The 24,190-nt window shown below is 47.0% G+C and overlaps 1 protein-coding gene across 1 annotated transcript in view; it reads left to right on the top strand.

Moving 5' to 3' along the window:
• LOC137373152 (collagen alpha-1(XI) chain-like) overlaps window positions 1-24,190 on the top strand; it is a 612,019-nt gene that overhangs the window by 66,957 nt on the left and 520,872 nt on the right. Inside the window, exon 4 of the mRNA XM_068038011.1 lies at window positions 3,167-3,329. Within this exon, the coding sequence (XP_067894112.1) occupies window positions 3,167-3,329 (163 nt within the window). The remainder of the gene's footprint in view (window positions 1-3,166; window positions 3,330-24,190) is intronic.

Below are 24,190 nucleotides of genomic sequence, written 5' to 3'. Positions count from 1 at the left end.
TAATTTTAAGGCGATTGGAGGAAGGTTTCGGGGAGATGTCAGAGGTAGGTTCTTTACACAGAGTGGTGGGTGCGTGGAATGCACTTCCAGCGGTGGTAGTAGAAGCAGATACATTAGGGACATTTCAGCGACTCTTAGATAGGTACATGGATGATAGTGGAATGAAGGGCAGGTAGTTCGTTTGATCTTAGAGTAGGTTAAAGGTTCGGCACAACATCGTGGGCCGAAGGGCCTGTACTGTGCTGTACTGTTCTATGTTCTATGAAAGATAAGGCTGAAGCATTTGCAGAAGTGCCGAGTTGATGATCCATCTTGGCTTCCTCCTGAAGTCCCCAGCACTACAGATGCCAGACTTCAGCCAATTCGATTCACTCCGCGTTATATCAAGGAACGACTGAAGGCACTGGATACTGCAAAAGCTATGGGCCCTGACAATATTCCGGCAATAGTACTGAAGACCTGTGCTACAGAACTTGCCTCGCCTCTCGCCAAGCTGTTCCAGTACAGCTACAACACTGGCATTACCTGGCAATGTGGAACATTGCCCAGCTATGTTCTGTACACAAAAAACAGGACAAGTCCTACCTGGCCAATTACCACCCCATCAGTCTACTCTCAATCATCAATAAAGTGATGGAAGGTGTCATCAACAGTGCCATCAAGCAGCACTTGCTTAGCAATAACCTGCTCATTGACGCTCAGTTTGGGTTCCACCAGGGCCACTCATCTCCTGACCTCATTCCAGCATTGGTTCAAACATGGACAAAAGAGCTGAACTCAAGAGGTGAGGTGACAGTGACTGCCCTTGACATCAAGGCAGCATTTGACCGAGTGTGGCATCCAGGAGAAAAACTGGAGTCAATGGGAATCAGGGGGAAAACTCTCTGGTTAGAGTCATACCTAGTGCAAAGGAAGATGGTTGTGGCTGTTGTAGGTCAATCATCTGAGCTCCAGGACATCACTGCAGGAGTTCCTCAGGGTAGTGTCCTAGGCCCAACCATCTTCAGCTGCTTCATCAATGACCTTCCTTCAATCATAAGGTCAGAAGTGGGGATGTTCGCTGATGATTGCACAATGTTCAGCAGCATTCGTGACTCCTCAGATGCTGAAGCAGTCCGTGTAGAAATGCAGGAAAACCTGGACAATATCCAGGCTTGGGCTGATAAGTGGCAGGTAACATTTGACCCACACAAGTGCCAGGCAATGACCATCTCCAACAAGAGAGAATTTAACCATCTCCCCTTGACATTCAAGGGCATTACCATCGCTGAATCCCCCACTATTAACATGCTAGGAGCTACCATTGACCAGAAACTGAGCTGGAGTAGCCAGAGAAATACCATGGCTACAAGAGCAGGTCAGAGGCTAGGAATCCTGCGGCAAGTAACTCGCCTCCTGACTCCCCAAAGCCTGTCCACCATCTACAAGGCACAAGTCAGGAGTGTGATGGAATACTCTCCACTTGCCTGGGTGGGTGCAGCTCCAACATTACTCAAGAAGCTCGACACCATCCAGGACAAAGCAGCCCACTTGATTGATACACCATCCACAAACATTCACTCCCTCCAACACCAACGCACAATGGCAGCAGTGTGTCCCATCTACAAGATGCAATGCACCAAGGCTTCTTTGACAGCACCTTCCAAACCCGTGACCTCTACCAACTGGAAGGACGAGGGCAGCAAATGCATGGGAACATCACCACCTGCAAGTTCCCCTCCAAGTCACACACCATCCTGACTTGGAACTATATCGCCGTTCCTTCACTGTCACTGGGTCAAAATCCTGGAACTCCCTTCCTAACAGCACTGTGGGTGTACCTACCCCACATGGACTGCAGCGGTTCAAAAAGGCAGCTCACCACCACCTTCTCAAGGGCAATTAGGGATGGGCAATAAATTCTGGCCTAGCCAGCGACGCCCACATCCCAAGAATGAATTAAAAAAAAAAGGAGCAGGAGTAGGCAATTCAGCCCCTCGAGCCTGCTCCACCATTCAATACGATCATGGCTGATCTCATCTTGGCCTCAACTCCACTTTCCTGCCCGTTCTCCATAACCCTTCAACCCATTACTAATTAAAAATCTGTCTATCTCCTCCTTAAATTTACTCAATGTCCCAGCATCCACCGCACTCTGGGGTAGTGAATTCCACAGACTCACGACCCTTTGAGAGAAGTCATTTCTCCTCATCTCTGTTTTAAATCTGCTATCCCTTATCCTAAAACTATGACCTCTTGTTCTAGATTGCTCCACAAGAGGAAACATCCTCTCTTAGTCTACTTTGTCAATCCCCTTAATTATCTTATATATCTCAATTAGATCTCCTCTCATTCTTCTAAACTCCAGACAGTAAAGGCCTAAACTGCTCAACCTCTCGTCATGAGACAAACCCCTCATCTCTGGAATCAATCTAGTGAACCTCCTCTGAACTGCCTCCAATGCAACTACATCCCTCCTCAAGTAAGGGGACCAAAACTGTACACAATACTCCAGGTGCGGTCTCACTAATGCCTTGTACAGTTGCAGCAACACTTCCCTACTTTTATACTTTTGATCTGTTGTCCTGTACTGGGTTTGAAAGAGCAGTCTTGCTTCGTCCCACTTCCTGCCTTTTGTTTATAACCTGTCGGTTCCTCATCTTCAATCTCCGTCCAACTCCTTTTTTCAAATTATTTACAGAACCGGCCTCCGCCAGGTCGAGCATTCCAGATCCCGATAACTGAGTGAAAACATTTCTCCTCATCTCTCCTCGATCATTTACAATGAGTTTAATTCCATGATGTCTGGTTATTGACCCACTAACCAGAGTGAATAATTTTCTCTGTACTATATCGCTATCTTTTCTCTCTCTACTCTATCAAAACCTGTCATCATTTTGTAAATCTCTATTCGGTCACCTCTTAACCTTCTCTGTTTCAAGGAGAACAACCCTAACTTTTCCAACCTCTTCTCATAACCTCAGTCCCTCATCCCTGGTATCATCCTGGTAAACCTCCTCTGGACACTTTCTAAGACTATTACATCTTTGCTGAATTGTGGAGCCCAGATGCTCCAGCTGAAGGCTAACCTGTGATTTTTCAGGTTCGAGTGTAAGTTCTTGAATTAAGTGCTGTCTAATTAAAGTGTTTCCATCATGATAAAAGATTGTGTCTTGGTTTTCTCCAGGTGGCATCGTGTGGCCATCAGTGTACAGAAGAAGAATGTGACAATGATTGTAGATTGTAAAAAGAAAAGCTCAAAGCCGCTGCTGAGGAGTAACAACCCTGTCATAGATACCAACGGTATCGTGGTGTTTGGTACAAGGATCCTGGATGAAGAAGTGTATGAGGTAACAGCTTTTAAACTCATCAACCTGACACAATGACATAATCAAATCAACTTAAATTTATATAACATCTTTAACACAATAGTATGTTTCAAGGTGTTTCACAAGAGCACAAATAATGTTTAAAATTTGACACCGTGCCACATAAGGGGATTTTCGGACAGATGACCAAACGTTTGATCAGAGAGGCAGGTTTTAAGCAGCATCTTAAATGATGAGAGAGAGGTGGAGAGGTTTAGGAGGGAATTCCAGAGCTTGGGACCCAGGCAGCTGAAGGCAGGGCTGCCAAGGGTGAAGCGATGGAAATCAGGGACGCTAAAAAGGCTGGAATTAGAGGAGTGCAGAAATTTCAGAGGATTGTGGGACTGGAGGAGGTTACAGAGATGGGGAGGGGTGTAGGGGCTGGAGGAGGTTTCAGAGATAGGGAGGGATGTAGGGACTAGAGGAGGTTTCAGAGATAGGGAGGGCTGTAGGGGCTGGAGGAGGTTACAGAGATGGGGAGGTGTGTGGGGGCTGGAGGAGGTTAGAGATAGGGAGGGGTGTAGGGACTAGAGGTTTCAGAGATAGGGAGGGGTGTAGGGACTAGAGGAGGTTACAGATAGGGAGGGGTGTAGGGGCTGGAGGAGGTTGGAGATAATGAGGGGTGAGTTTAAGTCTTTGAACATCCATGTATTGATTTTTGATTGACTGTATACTTCCAGTGACTGTGTTTATGTGATAAAGGAATGTTTGTACATTTTTATCATTCTCAAGAGGCATTACAAGCACAAAAGCTACAATATAAAGCTCGCACTAAAACACGAAATAAGCTTCTTTTTGCCAACTTGCTGCTTTTTTCTTTACTCACTCTCTGGATGTCGGCATCACTGGCGAGGCCAGCAGGAGGGCACAAATATCAGACCAGAAATCTTGGGCAACACTGGGTTTAGTGAGAGAGGAACTGAAAGAAATTAGAAATAAAAACAAGAAATACTGGAATTACTCAGCAGGTCTGGCAGCATCTGTGGAAAGAGAAGCAGAGTTAACGTTTCGGGTCAGTGACCCTTCTTCGGAACTAGCAAATATTAGAAATGTCAAAGGTTATAAGCAAGTGAGGCGGGGGTGGGGCAAGATATAACAAAGGAGAAGGTGTAGATTGGACAAGGCCACATAGCTGAGGAGCAAGGCAACAAATTAAAGAACAGAACCTCAAGGGTAATAATCTCGGGATTATTACCTGAGCCAAGTGCCAATTGGCAGAGGGCAATAAGAGTAGAGAAATGAATACGTCGCTCAAAGACTGGTGTGGGAGAAGTGGGTTTCGGTTTGTGGGGCACTGGCACCAGTACAGAGAGATTTGGGTGCTCAGGTCCATTGTTCCCTGAAGGTGGCAACGCAGGTCAATAGAGTGGTCAAGAAGGCATACGGCATGCTTTCCTTCATCGGACGGGGTATTGAGTCCAAGGGTTGGCAGGTCATGTTACAGTTGTATAAGACTTTGGTTCGGCCACATTTGGAATACTGCGTGCAGTTCTGGTCGCCACATTACCAAAAGGATGTGGATGCTTTGGAGAGGGTGCAGAGGAGGTTCACCAGGATGTTGCCTGGTATGAAGGAATGGTATGAAGTTAAGGAAAGCATCAAACGTAAGGAAAAAGCATATAATTGTGAAAAGATGAGTGACAGGTCAGATGATTGGTCAGAATATCAAGAATATCAGAGAATGACTAAAAAGTTAATCAGGAGAAAGAAATGAAAGTATGAGAGGAAGCTAGCTAGAAATGGATAGCAAGAGTTTCTACAGGTATTTAAAAAGGAAAAGTGTAAGTAAAGTGAGTGTTGGTCCTCTGGAGAGTGAGAATGGGGAGTTAATATTAGATAATAAGGAAATGATGGATGAAATGAACAAATATTTTGCATCTGTCTTCACTATAGAGGATACAAAAACATTCCAGTATTAACTGTAAATCAGGAGGTAGAAGGAAGAGAGGAACCTGGTGAAATGACAATCACCAGGGAAGCGGTACTGAGCAAACTGATGGAGCTGCAGGCTGACAAGTCTCCGGGTCCTGATGGACTTCATCCAAGAGTCTTAAAAGGGGTGGCTAATGAGGTAGTGGATGTGTTGGTGTTCATTTTTCAAAATTCACTAGATTCTGGAAAGGTTCCATCAGACTGAAAAGTAGCAAATATAACCCCTCTATTCAAGAAGTCGGGGAGGCAGAAAACAGGGAACTATATGCCAGGTAACTTGACGTCTGTCATGGGGAAGGTGTTAGAATCAATCATTAAGGAGGCTATAGCTGGGCACTTAGAAAAACTCAAGGTAATCGGGAATAGGCAGCATGGTTTTGTGAAAGGGAAATCATGTTTAACCAATTTATTGGAGTCCTTTGAAGGAGTAACATGCGCTGTGGATAAAGGGGAGCCCGTTGATGTACTGTACTTGGATTTCCAGAAGGCATTTGATAAGGTGCCATATAAAAGGTTATTGCACAAAGTAGGAGCTCATGGTGTAGGGGTAACACATTAGCATGGATAGAAGATTGGCTGGCTGGCTAGCAGAAAACAGAGTATGTATAAATGGGTCCTTTTCTGATTGGTAGGATGAGCTGGCGGGCAGCCATAAAGGCGGGGCTAAAGTGTTGCGAGTCGAAGAGACTTAGCAGTTGGCAGGAAAAAAGACAGAAGCGCAAGGGGAGAGTCAACTGTAACAGCCCCGACAAACAAATTTTTCTGCAGCACCTGTGGAAGAGCCTGTCACTCTAGAATTGGCCTTTATAGCCACTCCAGGCGCTGCTCCACAAACCACTGACCACCTCCAAGTGCGTATTCATTGTCTCCCGAGACAAGGAGGCCAAAGAAGAAGGATGTGACGAGTGGAATCCTGCAGGGGTCTGTGCTGGGGCCTCAATTTTTTACAATTTATATCAATGATTTAGACGAGGAGAGCGATGGCATGGTAGCTAAATTTGCAGATGACACAAAGATAGGTAGGAAAGTATGTTGTGAAGAGAACATAAGGAGGTTGCAGACCAATATAGATAGGTTGAGTGATTGGGCAAAAATCTGGCAGATGGAGTATAATGTGGGAAAATGTGAAGTTATTCACTTTGGCAGGAAGAATAAAAAAGGAAAATATTACTTCAACAGAGAACGACTACAGAATTCCGAGGTGCAGAGGGATCGAGGTGTTCTCGTGCATGAGTCACCCGAAGTTAGTATGCAGGTACAGCAAATAATAACAAAGGTTAATGGAATGCTATCCTTTATTACGAGAGGAATTGAAAATAAACATTAGGATGTTATGCTTCAGTTATACAGGGCATTGGTGAGATCACATCTCGAATACTGTGTGCAGTTTTGGTCTCCTTATTTGTGGAAGGATGTAAATGCATTTGAGGCGGTTCAGAGGAGGTTTACTTGATTGATTCCTGGAATGAGCGGGTTGTCTTATGAGGAAAGGTTGGACAGACTGGGCTGGTTTTCACTGGAGTTTAGAAGAGTGAGGGGAGACTTGATTGAAGTTTATAAGATCCTGAACGGTCTGGACAAGGTGGATGTGGAAAGGATGTTTCCTCTTGTGGGTGAGTCCAGAACTAGGGGGCACTGTTTTAAAATTAGGGGTTGCCCTTTTAGGACAGAGACAAGGAGAATTTTTTCTCTGAGTGTTGTGTGACTTTGGAACTCTCTACCTCAGAAGGTGGTGGAGGCGGGGTCATTGAATAATTTTAAGGCGGAGCTAGATAGATTCTTGTTAGACAAGGGAATCAAAGGTTATCGGGGTAGATGGGAGTGTGGAATTCGAGATACAAACAGATCAGCCATGATCTTATTGAATGACGGAGCAGGCTCAACGGGCTGAATGGCCTACTCCTGTTCCTAACTCGTATGGTCATATGGTAAGGGGTGGGGTCAGGGGGAAGTGAAGGGGAAGAAGGATCTGGAGGGGCTTTGGTACCCATCAGCTGCTGGAGCTTGTGTTCCTTAACACCTGAAAGGAAGAAAGAAAGTTTTTTGTTAATGCGTTGGATAACAAAGGATGAAATGAAACTGTGGAGTCGAACAGCTTTTAGATGGGATGAGTCGGTGCTTGAGGAGGGAGAGATCATGTGTGTACATGTGGCGGCACATGGCACTGAGTGTGGATCTCAGGATGTGGCGAGAACAGCAGTCCGAGGAACATTGTATTTCAGGGAGATACCTGTAATCCTGGGTGGATTCAAAACATGAAGGATGGATGTTCAAGTTGGAGGAGGAGTGAGATATTCCCTGAGGAAATTTCAGGCATCAATGTGTGATTTTCAAGCATGAGATTATCATTGTTGAGTTCTAAGTTGTTCACATCTGACACACATACACACACATATGTACACACATGTATATTCACATGTATGCATGCACAAGTACACACATACACACATGTACAAAACACACACACACATGCATGTTACATATACATTAAACACACGTATACACGCACAAAGGCACACACTCTCATACACATACAAACACTCTCCCATGTACACCCATACACACACAGACACATACACAGACACACGTGGAAACACACACAGTCATGCCCTCCCTGATTGTTTTCGATGTTGGGATTTTTAAAGTTCATTAGGACTAGTTTAAAGTTTCTTTCAAAGGATGAAAAGAACAAATACAAATTGGACAGTTCTCTCTCAACAACAACTTGCATTTATATAGCAATTAAATGGAGTAAAATGTCCCAAGGTGCTTCACAGGAGCAAAAATCTGATAAAATTTGGCACTGAGCCGCAAAAGGCGATATTAGGACAGGTGACCAAAAACTTGGTCAAGCAGGTAGGTTTTAAGGAAGGTCTTAAATGAGGAGAGCGAGAGTCGGAAAGGTTTAGGGAGGGAATTCCAGAGCTTAGGACCCAGGCAGCTGAAAGCACGGCCACCAGTGGTGGAGGGATGGGAATCGGGGGATGGACAAGAGGCCTAAATTAGAGGAGTGCAAATATATCGGAGGGTTGTAGGGGCTGGAGGAGATTACAGCGATGGGGAGGGGATGAGGCCATGTAGGGATTTGAAAACGGGAATGAGAATTTTAAAATCAGTGTTGCTGAACCGAGAGCCAATATAGGTCAGAGAGCACAGGGAGTGATGATTCAAAAATGGACATTTTGGGCCAAAATATCAGGAACGAACTGAGTGGGTCATTGTCAGCTCCATGGTTTTAACCAGTATCTTTCAGAGGAGATGGAAAGAGGACTTTGTTCACAAAATCAGAATCACAGAATTGTTAGTGCAAAAGGAGGCCATTCGGCCCATCGTGTCTGCACCCGCTCTCCGAATGAGGGATTCACTTAGTGCCATTTCCCTGCCTTGGGTTCCAAGCTCTGGCATTCCCTTCCTAAACCTGCCCCTCTCTCTACCTCTCGCTCCGCCCCCCCTCTCTACCTCTCGCTCCGCCCCCCCTCTCTACCTCTCGCTCCGCCCCCCCTCTCTACCTCTCGCTCCGCCCCTCTCTCTACCTCTCGCTCCGCCCCCCCTCTCTACCTCTCGCTCCGCCCCCCCTCTCTACCTCTCGCTCCGCCCCTCTCTCTACCTCTCGCTCCGCCCCTCTCTCTACCTCTCGCTCCGCCCCTCTCTCTACCTCTCGCTCCGCCCCTCTCTCTACCTCTCGCTCCGCCCCCCCTCTCTACCTCTCGCTCCGCCCCCCCTCTCTACCTCTCGCTCCGCCCCCCCTCTCTACCTCTCGCTCCGCCCCTCTCTCTACCTCTCGCTCCGCCCCCCCTCTCTACCTCTCGCTCCGCCCCCCCTCTCTACCTCTCGCTCCGCCCCCCCTCTCTACCTCTCGCTCCGCCCCCCCTCTCTACCTCTCGCTCCGCCCCTCTCTCTACCTCTCGCTCCGCCCCCCCTCTCTACCTCTCGCTCCGCCCCCCCTCTCTACCTCTCGCTCCGCCCCCCCTCTCTACCTCTCGCTCCGCCCCTCTCTCTACCTCTCGCTCCGCCCCCCCTCTCTACCTCTCGCTCCGCCCCCCCTCTCTACCTCTCGCTCCGCCCCCCCTCTCTACCTCTCGCTCCGCCCCCCCTCTCTACCTCTCGCTCCGCCCCCCCTCTCTACCTCTCGCTCCGCCCCCCCTCTCTACCTCTCGCTCCGCCCCCCCTCTCTACCTCTCGCTCCGCCCCCCCCTCTCTACCTCTCGCTCCGCCCCCCCCTCTCTACCTCTCGCTCCGCCCCCCCCTCTCTACCTCTCGCTCCGCCCCCCCCTCTCTACCTCTCGCTCCGCCCCCCCCTCTCTACCTCTCGCTCCGCCCCCCCCTCTCTACCTCTCGCTCCGCCCCCCCCTCTCTACCTCTCGCTCCGCCCCCCCCTCTCTACCTCTCGCTCCGCCCCCCCCTCTCTACCTCTCGCTCCGCCCCCCCCTCTCTACCTCTCGCTCCGCCCCCCCCTCTCTACCTCTCGCTCCGCCCCCCCCTCTCTACCTCTCGCTCCGCCCCCCCCTCTCTACCTCTCGCTCCGCCCCCCCCTCTCTACCTCTCGCTCCGCCCCCCCCTCTCTACCTCTCGCTCCGCCCCCCCCTCTCTACCTCTCGCTCCGCCCCCCCCTCTCTACCTCTCGCTCCGCCCCCCCCTCTCTACCTCTCGCTCCGCCCCCCCCTCTCTACCTCTCGCTCCGCCCCCCCCTCTCTACCTCTCGCTCCGCCCCCCCCTCTCTACCTCTCGCTCCGCCCCCCCCTCTCTACCTCTCGCTCCGCCCCCCCCTCTCTACCTCTCGCTCCGCCCCCCCCTCTCTACCTCTCGCTCCGCCCCCCCCTCTCTACCTCTCGCTCCGCCCCCCCCTCTCTACCTCTCGCTCCGCCCCCCCCTCTCTACCTCTCGCTCCGCCCCCCCCTCTCTACCTCTCGCTCCGCCCCCCCCTCTCTACCTCTCGCTCCGCCCCCCCCTCTCTACCTCTCGCTCCGCCCCCCCCTCTCTACCTCTCGCTCCGCCCCCCCCTCTCTACCTCTCGCTCCGCCCCCCCCTCTCTACCTCTCGCTCCGCCCCCCCCTCTCTACCTCTCGCTCCGCCCCCCCCTCTCTACCTCTCGCTCCGCCCCCCCCTCTCTACCTCTCGCTCCTCCTTAACACCTACTTCTTAGGTCAGGTGACCAAATGATTGATCAAGTATCACCTTATGTGGCTCGGTGTCAAACACTGTTAGAGTACGCTCCTGTCACGTGCTTTGAGGATGTTAAAGGCACTATATGAATGCAAGCTGTTATTGTTCTGATTCTCTCCCTCCCCCACTTATTTTACCCCTTTCTTTCACAAAAGAAAGCCGATGATGATCACAAAAGTCTTAATACTTTAGAAATTCTAGAGGAGTATAGAAAGTGCAGAACTGAAGTAAAAAAGGAAATTAGAAAAGAAAAGGGAGGACATGAAAAATTATTGGCAGGTAAAATCAAGAAAAAGCCGAAACTGTTTTATCAGTACATTAAGAGCAAGAGGATAACTAAGGAAAGGGTAGGGCCTATCAGAGATGTACAAGGGAACTTATGTGTGGATGTAGAAGATGTGGGCAGGGTTCTTAATGAGTACTTTGTCTCTGTCTTCACAAAGGAGAGGGATGATGTAGACATTGTAGTTAAAGAAGAAGAGTGTGAAATACGATAAGCATAATGAGAGAGGAAGCACTAGAGGGTCTGACATCTTTGAAAGTGGATAAATTGCCAGGACCAGATGGATTGTATCCCAGGTTGTTAAAGGAAGCCAGGGAGGAAATATCAGATGTGCTGAGGATCATCTTCAAATCCTCACTAGATACAGGAGAGGTACCAGACGATTGGAGATCTGTGAACATTGTACCGTTGTTTGAAAAGAGTGCGAGGGATAGGGCCAATAATTATAGACCAGTCAGTCTGACCTTGTGGTGGGTAAATTATTAGAATCAATTCTGAGAGATAGGATAAACTGTCACTTAGAAAGGCACGGATTAATCAGGGATAGTCAGCATGGATTTGTTAGGGGAAGGTCATGTCTTACTAAATTGAGTTTTTTGAGGAAGTAACAAGGAGGATTGATGAGGGTAGTGCAGTAGATGTGGGTTACATGGATTTTAGTAAGGCATTTGCCAAGGTCCCGTATGGCAGACTGGTCAGTAAAATGAAAGCCCATGGGATACAGGGGAATGTGGCAGGTTGGATCCAGAGTTGGCTCAGGGACAGGAAGCAAAGGGTAGTCGAATGTTTTTGTGAATGGAAAGCGGTTTCCAGTGGTGTTCCACAGGGCTCAGTGTTGGGTCCCTTGCTGTTTGTGGTATATATTAATGATTTGGACTTAAATATGGGAGGCATGATTGGGAAATTTGCAGATTACACAAAAATTGGCCGTGTAATTGATAGTGAAGAGGATAGCTGTAGACTCCAGAATGATATCAATGGTTTGGTTGAATGAATGGTAAAGTGGCAAATGGAATTCAATCCAGATAATTGTGAGGTAATGCATTTGGGGAGGGAAAACAAAGCGAGGGAATACACAATAAACGGGAGGATATTGAGAGGGGTAGAAGATGTGAGAGACCTTGGAGTGCATGTCCACAGGTCCCTGAAGGTGACAGGACAGGTAGATAGACTGGTGAAGAAGGCACATGGAATGCTTTCCTTTATTGGCCGAGGTACAGAATACAAAAGCAGGGATGTAATGCTAGAACTGTATAAAACGCTGGTTAGGCCACAGTAGGAGTATTGTGTACAGTTCGGGTCACCACATTACAAGAAGGACATAATTGCTGTGGAGAGAGTACAGAGGAGATTTACAAGAATGTTGCCAGGGCTGGAAAGTAGCAGCTGTGAGGAAAGATTGGATAGGCTAGGATTGTTTTCCTTAGAACAGAGGAGGCTGAGGGGTGACTTAATTGAGGTGTACAAAATTATGAGGGGCCTAGATAGAGTAGACAGGAAGGACCAGTTTCCCCTGGAGGAGAGGTTAATTATCAGGGGGCACAGATTTAAGGTGATTGGGCGAAGGATTAGAGGGGACATGAGGAAAAACTTTTTCAACCAGAGGGTGGTGGGTGTCTGGAATTCACTGCCAGGAACAGTGGTGGAGGCAGAAACCCTCAACTCTTTTAAAAGGTACCTGGACCTACACCTGAAGTGCTGTAACCTGCAAGGCTATGGACCAGGTGCTGGAAGGTGGGATTAGATTGGGCGGCTAGTTTTTTTGGCTGGCGCAAACACGATGGGCTGAATGGCCTCAATCTGTGACATAATCTTTCTATGGTTGTATAGTTCTAACATTGAAGAACACATCCAAGTGCTTACTCTGCTCATAAACCACCCCTGGGTGTCAGTGCTGAGAGAGTATATTCTATTTCTGACATTGACATCTCTTATTATCTGTTAATAAGAAAGGTATTTCATTCTCTGTCCAATTTTAATTGTACATTCTTTTTGCTTTTCACCAACCTTCATGTCAAGGTGGAAAGGGAAAGCAGCCAAAGTATTGGAAAGGAGATTTCAGGCAGTTCTCAGAATTTGCAGAATTATTTTCACTCTGTGTCTGGTTTCGAGAATAACTCTCCTTCTGATGTACAATGAGGAATATATGGAGCAGGGGAAAGGAGTGTGAGTGGTGGTCAATAGGGATGGAATTTCCCAGATTCCAACTTGGGATTAATCAATGACTACGACTTCTTAGACATCTCATAAAAAGAGCAATTAATTGAGTGAGTGTCGCCACAACGTGTAATGTCTACATGAAGAATTGTTCTATGTATGTTCCCCAGAAATCCATTCTGAATTGCTCTCCAGTATCTGAGGAATTGGAGACATGATGGGTAGTGAGTGGAGCGAGCGCGGGAGGAACAGGTGACCTTGGACCTATTGTTCCCAAAATTCTTCATCACTGGGGAATTTCCCCACTTCATGTCTGGGTCAGTTGTAGAGTCATTGATCGAGATTAAACACTGTGATTGGTCAATAATTCCATTATCATTGGATCATGTGACCACCAGGATGGGAGAAGCTGAAAGAGAGCGACTTGAATTCATCCAAAATTTATGAGACAGAAGGAGGCCATTTGGCCCATTGTGTCTGTGCTAATTGAAAAAGAACGATCCAGTCCAATCCCACTTTCCAGCTCTTGGTCTGCAGCCCTGTAGATTATGGCATCTCAAGTGCATATCTAAGTATTTTTTATATGTGATGAGGATTTCTGCCTCTACCCCCTTTCAGGCAGTGAGTTCCAGATCCCCAACACCCTCTGGTGAAAAAATTACTCTTCAACTTCCCTCTAATCCTTCCAGCAATTACTTTCTGCCCCTGGTAATTGGCCTCTCCGCTAAGGGAAATAGGTGCTTCCTATCCATTCTATCCCAGCCCTTCACATTTTTATACCCTGCAATTAAATATTGCCTCAACCTCCTCTGTTGCAGAGAAAACAACCCCAGCCTATCCAATCTTTCCTCATAGCTAAAATTTTCCATTCCTGGCAATATCCTCATAAATCTCCTCTGAACATTCGCTAGTGCAATCACATCCTGTAATGCAGTGACTAGAACTGTGTGCAGTGCTGTAGCTGTGGCCTAACTAGTGTTTTATACAGTTCGAGCATAACCTCCCTGCTCTTATTCTCTGGGCCTCAGCTAATAAAGTGAATTATCCCATATGTCTTAGCTACCTTCAGCGATCTGTGGATTTGCTCTCCAAGGTCCCTCTGTTCCTCTACACTTTTCAGTATCTGACCATTTATTGTTTATTCCCTTGCCTTGTTAACCCTCCCCGAATATATTACCTCACACTTCTCCAGACTGAACTCCATTTGCCACTGTACTGCCCACCTGACCACTCCATTGATATCATCCAGCAGTCTACAGCTTCCTTCCTCACTATCAGTGACATGGTCAATTTTTGTACCATCTGCAAACTCCTTAATCATAACCCCTACATTTAATTTCAAATCATTGATATATACCATGACAGCGAGGGACCTAATAGAGTCCTGTGGAACCCTGCTGGAAACAGCCTCCATCACAAAAACATCAGTATCCATTACCCTTTTCTTCCTGCCACTGAATCAATTTTGGATCCAACTTGTCACTTTCCCTTGGATCCCATAAGCTTTTAATTTTTTGATCAGTCTGTCATGAGGGGTTTTGATAGAGTAAATAAAGAGAAACTGTTTCCAGTGACAGGAGGGTCAGTAACCAGAGGACACAGATTGAAGGTAATTGGTAAAAGAACCAGAGGGGGAGATGAGGAGAATTTATTTTACACAGTGAGTTGTTGTGATCTGGAATGCGCTGCCTGAAAGGGCGGTGGAAGCAGATTCAATAATAACTTTCAAAAGGGAATTGGATAAATACATAAAGCTGAGAAATTTGCAGGACTGTGGTGTCTTATGACCAGTTGAGCAATGTGTCTTGGGGATCTCCTGCTGTTTTCGCCTGGTCTTATTGTAACAGAGTTTAGTTTTAAACACACTGTTTTCAACTCCCCTTTTTGTGAATCCGTGTTCACAGTTTCCAATTATCAGGCAAATAACTGAGCACAAACAGGCTTTCTTTGGTTTAAAGCAGAAAGATGAACTTTATTAAATCTTAAACTCAACTTTAATATGGTTCATGCCTGCAGATATACAATGTGCTCATGCTGGCTTGCACATCTGATATAACATGCATGATAGGGACAGAAAAGAGTAGAAGAGATAAGTAGAACAGTTTGAGGCAATATCTTGTTAATATTTCTTAATCTCACTGTACTCCTTGATTGTAGTTATATTCTTGCATTTCATTGGGGCCCAGTAATCATCTTAACATGTCCAAACCTTTCTCTCTTTGAGTTTCACGTGTCTTCAATGGTTTCAGTTCCCTGAGAGATAGACAGGGAGGCAGGCAGGAGGTGTTCTCAGTTCCAGGAGAGCACACAGCGTTCTGCCTGGCAGTTCCTTTTGTTTGGGAGTTCAAATTCAGAAAGCTACCAGGGTCCTCAGCAGGTTAATCATGTGACTAGTTCCTTATATGGAACAGCCTCTTCACATCCCTTGTTGGAGGCTCAAATATCTCTGCCCCAGCCAGCTCGCCATGTGACTAAAACTAGTCTGATCACTTCTGTGTATTGGAGAGCAGCTGCAGAGTCTCCGAAGTGCAGAGGGTTCCGAAGAAGGGTCACTGACCCGAAACGTTAACTCTGCTTCTCTCCACAGATGCTGCCAGACCTGCTGAGTATTTCCAGCATTTCTTGTTTTTGTTTCAGATTTCCAGCATCTGCATTATTTTGCTTTTATTATATAACTACAGAGTCTCCATTGTTTCAACATTGTCTGTTACCATGGAAATGTCTTTCCGGTCGGGGCTTACAATTTTAAGTTTTAATGTTTGTGTGGCGAAATAATATGTGCCTCCGTCTTGGCAGGTGGGGGTTTGCCTGACACGGGAAACGGGGAATAACTGGATAGTACTTTCATCGAGCGAGCACCGACACGATGGGCCGAATGGCTGCCTTCTGCGTTATAAGATTTGATGATTCTAACCGGAATTTTAACTGGCTATTTGGATTAGTCTGCACCTCTGATTACTAGTCCAGTAACATAACCACTGTGCTACTGTACTCTAAATGAATTACACATTTAAAAATATCACATTCTAATTTGACACTGCTCTGGCTGGATGCCCTGACTTGTTGGATATTTGATGTATGGTTGGAGCTTTTCATGATCTTGGCATTCCTGTGGTTTTATTCTAAATCTGCAGCTGGATTGTACCAAGTGTAAACAGGACTGACTGGTGCGCAGTGTATAATGGGAAATACCTCGAGTTTCACCTCGAGTTTCTGCTCAGCTGGGTTAACATTCCTAGTGCAATTCCCTTGATATTACTTCTCAAAAAGATGTGGATCCTGGGGGTCAATTGGAGCTTTCAAGATTGACATGGATAGATTTTTGTCAGTTAAGGATATTGAGATCAGCCATGATCGAATTGATTGGTGGAACAGGCTCGAGGGGCTGAAAGGCCTCCTCCTGTTGCGAAATTCAGAGTGAGTGATCTTCCATGGCTGGAGCTGGATATTCAGAGCTCATTTGACTGGCTGAGCATATTGCAGAGAGCATATCCCACATGTGTTGTACAAAATGAATATTCTCAGCATAGCAGACGCAGGTGACGTGTCTGTGTTTTCCACACTCATTACGTGCTCTGCTAGTGTTAGCGTTCAGTCAGCTGAATCCTGAGGGATCCCCTTGCTGGGGAGAGCTGACATTTACCTGATATATAACCGTGCTGGATTGAGGGTTCGAACAGAATCCACAATCGAAGAAACAGATGACAGCTGGAAAGCTGACCGAGGGTGGGTGTGGAAACTTTACTGAGGAGAATTACAGGAGCTGAGTGAAGGAATAATAACAGACCAGTGAAAAAAAATGTTGCCTTTTGGCAAAGAATGAAAGGGAGGCCTGCACTTATACAGCATCTTGGCAAGTCTCGGAGTATTCTACATATTTTCAAACATGCTGACTATCTGAATGGAGGCACACAGCAAGAAAGGAAAAAAGCTCCAAGTACTATAACACCTTTCAACATCTCACAGTCAGTGAACAGGCTTTTGAAATGTAGTCATTTTTGCAATGTACAAAACACAGCACCCAATTTGTGCACAGCAAGATCCCACAAACAGCAACGAGATGATAACCAGTTCATCTATTTCAGTGGTGTTGACTGAAGCATAAATAATGGTCCCAGGACAACAGGGAGAACTCCCCCTTATCAACCTCACTCTTCAAAATAGTGGCTGTGAAATCTTTGATACCCACCTGACAAGGTATACAGGGCCTCCGTTTCACATCTCATCCAAAAGATGGCATCTCCGACAGTGCAGCACTCCCTCAGTACTGACCCTCCGACAGTGCAGCACTCCCTCAGTACTGACCCTCCGACAGTGCGGCGCTCCCTCAGTACTGACCCTCCGACAGTGCGGCGCTCCCTCAGTACTGACCCGGAATTTCAGCCTGGATTTTGTCCTCTAGTCTCTGGTGTGTGACTTGAATCCACAACCTTTGACTCTGAGTTATGTGTTTCCTGCTGACACTGCGATTATGGTGATTGATCTCGATCGCTATTAGAGGTGAACTTAATGTATTTAAAAACATTATTAAAAACATATTCAACTCCAAATCAATCCATTTCAATCATGACAAGTAAAGCATTGGATGACACAGAATGTTATTGCATCGTAAACAGTTCATAAATCTTGTTTGTGGCAAATTCTGATCCGACTAGTCTCAGTGGGATGTTGACCTTTATTTGTGTGGAAACGCACATTGCATAGATTGTGCTCTGTGACTCTGTTTAGTTGCAGCTGAGGGCTGCAAAAGCACCTTTCAGTCGATTGCAGGCTCCTGATTGAACTGGAAGCAGATTGTGTCACAGGCTGGAATTTTACAGCGGGCGGGGGGAGGTGGGGGGCACAAAGTCGGTGATGATCCCACCTCCGCCGGGCCTGGGGAGGCATTTTCTGCTCCCTAAGCCCTTAATTGGTCTTGGGCAGGGCTTCCACCTCATCGAGGGAGGAAGTCCCGCCTAATGGAGCTGCTGGCGAATCAACAGGCTGGCAGCTCTTAGTCCCAGCAGTGCCATCGGGAGCGGTGGCCACTGCTGGGACTACCCCCAGCTTCAGGATGAAGTTGAGGGATGGCCCCAGAAAAAAGGTAAGTTTTTAGGGCCTCAACGGGAACAATTGGTTGGGTACCGGCAGGACAAAGGGGTCAGATAGGGGGACAAGGGGCGTGTTGTGTGTTGGGGACAGTTGGGGCTTTGGGGACAACCCTCTGTGGGGCACAAGGTGCCCGATCAGGAGGGCCCCCTCCCTAGCCCTCAAGAAGTCTGCCTAGTTTTATCAGGCGGCTTTCTGAGGCCTCAGCCAGCTGCTTGCCTCGCGTAAAATACCTGTGGTGGTGGCGGGCGGGCCATTTCTCCCCACGGCTGCCCTGCGTCAAATGGCAGCAGAGGTGGGAACGGGTCAGCAAGGATCCCTTGAGCCTCCCACTCCATTTTACGCACCCCCCCACCTCCCACCCCCCTGCCATGAGCCTGCTCTTTTGGGGGGTGTACAATTGCAGCCACTGTGTCCAATTGGATAAAAATTGGCTTCAGGATAGACAGCAAGTTGTGGTAAATGGTTGTTTTTCAGAGTGGAGGATGGTAGACAGTGGTGTTCCCCAAGGGTCAGTGCTGGGATCACTGCTTTTTTGCTACATATAAATGACTTGGATCTTAGAATACAGAGTAACATTTCAAAATTTACCGATGACACCAAACTTGGAGAGGCAAACATTGAGGATGATGCCAACCACCTACAACAGGACATAGATAGGCTAGCAGAATGGGCAGAGAGGTGGCAGATGGAGTTTAATACTGACGAGTGTGAGGTGGTGCATTTTGACAGAAGGGACAGGGAGAGGAAATATATACTTAATGGCACAGTACTAAAGAGTGTGCAGGAACAGAGGGACCTGGGGGTGCATGTGTATTGATCTTTGAAGGTAGCAGGATATATTGAGAGAGTGGGTAGTAAAGCATATGGGATCCTGGGCTTCATAAATAGAGGTATTGAGTATAAAAGTAGGGAAGTTATGCTTGAACCTTGATAAAGCTCTGGTTAGGCCCCAACTAGAGTATTGCATCTAGTTCTGGTCAGCACAATTTAGGAAGGATGTGAGGGTACTTGAGAGGGTGCAGAGGAGATTTACCAGAATGGTTCCAGGGATGGGGGATTTAAGTTTCAAGGATCGGTCGGAAAAGCTGGGATTGCTCTCCTGGAGCACAGGAGTTTGAGGGGAGATTTAAGAGGTGTATAAGACTATGACAGACTTAGATAAGTTAGAAAAGTCAAAACTATTCCCATTAACTGATGGTACAAGGTCAAGGGGACACAGATTGAAGGTTTTGGGCAAGAGATGCAGGGGGGAATGTGAGGAAGATTTTTTTTTACACAGCGAGTGGTAATGACCTGGAACTCGCTGCCCACAAGGGTGGTGGAAGCAGAGACAATGAATGATTTCAGAAGGAAATTGGATGGGCACTTGAGAGAAATAAACTTACAGGGCAATGGGTATTGAGTGGGGAGTGGGATTGGCTGGATTGCTCTGTGGAGAACTGGCATGGACTCGATGGGCTGAATAGCCTCCTTCTGTGCTCCAGAACTTTCCGTGCCCCTAGCCAAGCTGTTCCAGTACAGCTACAACACTGGCATTACCTGGCAATGTGGAACATTGCCCAGCTATGTTCTGTACACAAAAAACAGGACAAGTCCTACCCGGCCAATTACCACCCCATCACTCTACTCTCAATCATCAATAAAGTGATGGAAGGTGTCATCAACAGTGCCATCAAGCAGCACTTGCTTAGCAATAACCTGCTCCGTGATGCTCAGTTTGGGTTTCACCAGGGGCACTCAACTCCTGACCTCATTCCAGCCTTGGTTCAAACATGGACAAAAGAGCTGAACTCAAGAGGTGAGGTGAGAGTGACTGCCCTTGACATCAAGGCAGCATTTGACTGTGTGGCATCAAGGAGCCCTAGCAAAACTGGAGTCAATGGGAATGAGGGGAAAAACTCTCTGGTGGTTGGAGTCATACCTAGCACAAAGGAAGATGGTTGTGGTTGTTGGAGGTCAATCATCTGAGCTCCAGGACATCACTGCAGGAGTTCCTCAGGGTAGTGTCCTGGGCCCAACCATCTTCAGCTGCTTCATCAATGACCTTCCTCCAATCATAAGGTCAGAAGTGGGGATGTTCGCTGATGATTGCACAATGTTCAGCACCATTCTTGACTCCTCAGACACTGAAGCAGTCCGTGTAGAAATGCAGCAAGACCTGGACAATATACAGGCTTGGGCTGATAAGTGGCAAGTAACATTCGCGCCACACAAGTGCCAGGCAATGATCTTCTCCAACAAGAGAGAATCTAATCATCTCCCCTTGACATTCAATGGCATTACAATGGCTGAATCCCCCACTATCAACATCCTAGGGGCTACCATTGACCAGAAACTGAACTAGACTAGCCACATAAATGCTATGGCTACAACAGCAGGTCAGAGGCTAGAAATTCTTTGGCAAGTAACTCACCTCCTGACTCCCCAAAGCCTGTCCACCATCCACAAGGCACAAGTCAGGAGTGTGATGGAATATTCTCCACTTGCCTGGATCGGTGCAGCTCCAACAACACACCAGAAGCTCGACACCATCCAGGCCAAAGCAGCCCGCTTGATTGGCACCCCATCTACAAACATTCACTCCCTCCACCACCGACCCACAGTGGCAGCAGTGTGTACCATCTACAAGATGCACTGCAGCAATGCACCAAGGCTCCTTAGACAGCACCTTCCAAACCTGTGACCTCTACCAACTAGAAGGACAAGGGCAGCAAATGCATGGGAACACTACCACCTGCAAGTTCCCCTGCAAGTCACACACCATCCTGACTTGGAACTATATCCCCGTTCCTTCACTGTCGCTGGGTCAAAATCCTGGAACTCCCTTCCTAACAGCACTGTGGGTATACCTACCCCACATGGACTGCAGCGGTTCAAGAAGGCAGCTCACCACCACCTTCTCAAGGGCAATTAGGGATGGGCAATAAATGCTGGCCTGGCCAGCGACACCCACATCCCATGAATGAATTTAAAAAAAACTCTGACTGGATGAGAATCTGAGGAACAGACATGAGAGTTTGCTGTACTTAACTTGCACCAAGTCCCATTCACCCATTGCTCCCTGTACTCACTGACCTACAATAGTTCCCATTAAAGCATCACCTCCACTTTAACATTTTTATCCTTGTTTTCAAATCTCCATGGCCTTGTCCCTCCCTATCTCTGTAATCTCCTCCGGCCCCATAACCCTCCAAGATCTCTGTGCTCCTCCATTTCTGTCCTCTTGTGCTTCCCAATTTTAATCGCTCCACCATCGGTGGCCGTTCCTTCAGCTGCCTGGGCCCCAAGCTCTGGAATTCCCTCCCTCAACCTTTCTGCCTCTCTGTCTCCTCTTTAAAGATAGCCCTTAAAATGTATCTTCACCTGTCTAGATATCTCCTAATGTGGTTTGTTGTCAAATTTGATTTGTTTCCAGACTGGATGATTTTGTTTTGTCTAAATGTTACTAAGCTTTGATTAGTTATTAATTAAGCATGACGGAAATGAATGAATTCTTGACACATTTTGTTTCTTCCTCTGTTGAAACATTTGCATTTCAGGAGTGGGCAGGGAGTGAAATGATCTTTGTCAATATTGGGAATGTGTTTGTTGCGAATCGGAGCCTGTTTAGTGCCACGATGGATTTACAATGTGCTCATTGCAGTGGGAATCCAGCTGGCAATTCACCATCAGCTCATTTTTCACTCCTGGATTTGACTGATTTCACTGCACCCGCACCCCATCCCCTGCAGTTTTATCCGAAAACACATTAGAAATTATTTTTCATAGCAGTTTGGATGTGGAATGGTCTAATTTAGTTTAAAAATATTGATTTAGTCACTCTTAAAACCAAACGTAATTCCACGGAGCTGATTCTGTGCTCCCAGCTCAGGTTCTGGCTCAGTGTGAGTCGCAGTCTTCTCTCGAAGTCAAAGTCCTTTTAGGAATTGGACACGTGTGTGTTTCTGTAGCTTTGATATTGATTCTTCGATTTTTCACTCGAATTTTTTTAACTTTGCAAAATCCTGTTTAGCCATCATTGACCATGTGACCAGCAAGCTAACCAAGCATTAAAACGCAGCTCATTTCCCTGGAAGCTGTGTCAGATCTGATGGCCCAGATCTCACTGGAGTAGTGCATCTCGCAAGCTGCCCTGTCCATTAGACTTTCCTCTCATTCTTCAGCTCGAACATTCCTTGACACTTTAACATGCTGGAACCGCAAGCTGATAACGACACAACAAGGGGCAATGGAGCATCTGGGACCTCGGTGAACGACGGGACCAACAGTCTATCTCCTTAACCAATCAGATTTAAGGATTGAGAAAGAGACAGAGCAACGACGGAGAAGGAAGCAGAGTGAATTAGTCAAAACAGGTCCAGAACAAACGGGCAATATTTTATGCTCTCCCCCATGGTGAGTCAGAGTTATACAGCACAGAAACAGGCCCTTTGGCCCATCGTGTCCGTGCCGGCCATCAAGCACCTATCTATTCTAATCTCATTTTCCAGCACTTGACCCGTAGCCTTGTATGCTACGGCATTTCAAGTGCTCATCTAAATACTTCTCAAATGTTGTGAAGGTTCCTGTCTCTACCATCTCTTCAGGTAGTGTGTTCCAGATTCCAACCACCCTCTGGGTGAAAAAACATTTCCTCAATTCTAAACCTCCTGCCCCTTATCTTAAATCTATGCCCCCTGGTTATTGACCCCTCCACTAAGGGAAAAAGTTTCTTCCTATCAATGCCCCTCATAATTTTGTATACCTCAATCAGGTCCCCCCTCAGCCTTCTCTGCTCTAAGGAAAACAACCCTAGCCTATCCAGTCTCTCTTCATAGCTGAAATGCTACCTTATCTACCTGTGCTGCTGCCTTCAGTGATCTATGGACAAGTACACCAAGGTCCCTCTAACCCACTGTACTTCCTAGGGTCCTACCATCCATTGTATATTCCCTTGCCTTGAGTCCTCCCAAAATGCATCACCTCACACTTCTCAGGATTAAATTCCATTTGCCACTGCTCTGCCCATCTTACCAGCCCATCTATATCGTCCTGTAATCTAAGGCTTTCCTCATCACTATTTGCGACACCACCAATTTTCGTGTCATCTGCAAACTTACTGATCAGACCTCCCATATTCACGTTTAAATCATTAATGTACACTACAAACAGCAAGGGTCCCAGCACCAATCCCTGTGGTACACCACTGGTCACAGGCTTCCAATCACAAAATCAACCCTCGACCATCACCCTCTGCCTCCTGCCACTGAGCCAATTTTGGATCCAATTTGCCAAATTGCTCTGGATCCCATTGCCTCTTACCTTCTTGACCAATCTTCCATGCGAGACCTTATCAAAAGCCTTACTGAAGTCCATGTAGACTACATCAATTGCTTTACCCTCATCTACACATCTCGTCACTTCCTCGAAAAATTCAATCAAATTTGTAAGATATGATCTCCCGCTGACAAAGCTATGCTGACTATCCCTGATTAATCCCTGCCTCTCCAAGTGGAGATTAATCCTGACCCTCAGAACTTTTTCCAATATTTTCCCAACCACTGATGTTAGACTCACCGGCCTGTAATTACCTGCTTTGTCCTTGCTACCCTTCTTGAATAATGGTACCACATTCACTGTCCTCCAGTCCTCTGGCACCTCTCCTGTGGCCAGAGAGGATCTGAAAATTTGTGTCACAGCCCCTGCTATCTCCTCCCTTGCCTCACATAGCAGCCTGGGATACATCTCATCTGAGCCTGGGGATTTAACCACCTTTAAGCACGCTAAAACAGCTAATACTTCCTCCCTTTCAATACTAATATGTTGAAGTAAATCACAATCCCCCTCCCTGATCTCTCCACCTACATCGTCCTTCTCCATAGTGAACACAGATGAAAAGTAATCATTTAAAACCTCACCCATGTCCTCCAGCTCCACGCACAGATTGCCACTTTGGTCCCTAATGGGCCTTACTCTTTCCCTGGTTATCCTCTTGCCCTTAATATACTTATAAAGCGCCTTGGGATTTTCCCTTATCTTACCCGCCAGTTTTTTTATGGCCCCTCTTCGCTCTCCTAATTACTTTTTTAAGTACCCCCCTACACTTTCTATACTCCTCTAGTGCCTCCACTGTTTTCAGCACTCTGAATCTGCCATAAGCCTTTTTTTTCCTTGTCCAATCCTCTATATCACTTGACATCCAGGGTTCCCTGGACTTGTTGGTCCTGCCCTTCACCTT

The sequence above is a fragment of the Heterodontus francisci genome, chromosome 8 (genome assembly GCF_036365525.1).
Source record: "Heterodontus francisci isolate sHetFra1 chromosome 8, sHetFra1.hap1, whole genome shotgun sequence".
In the NCBI taxonomy this organism is placed as follows: Eukaryota; Metazoa; Chordata; class Chondrichthyes; order Heterodontiformes; family Heterodontidae; genus Heterodontus; species Heterodontus francisci.
The sequence above is the reverse complement of the archived record's forward strand: the minus strand, read 5'-3'. Positions and strand labels throughout refer to the sequence as shown.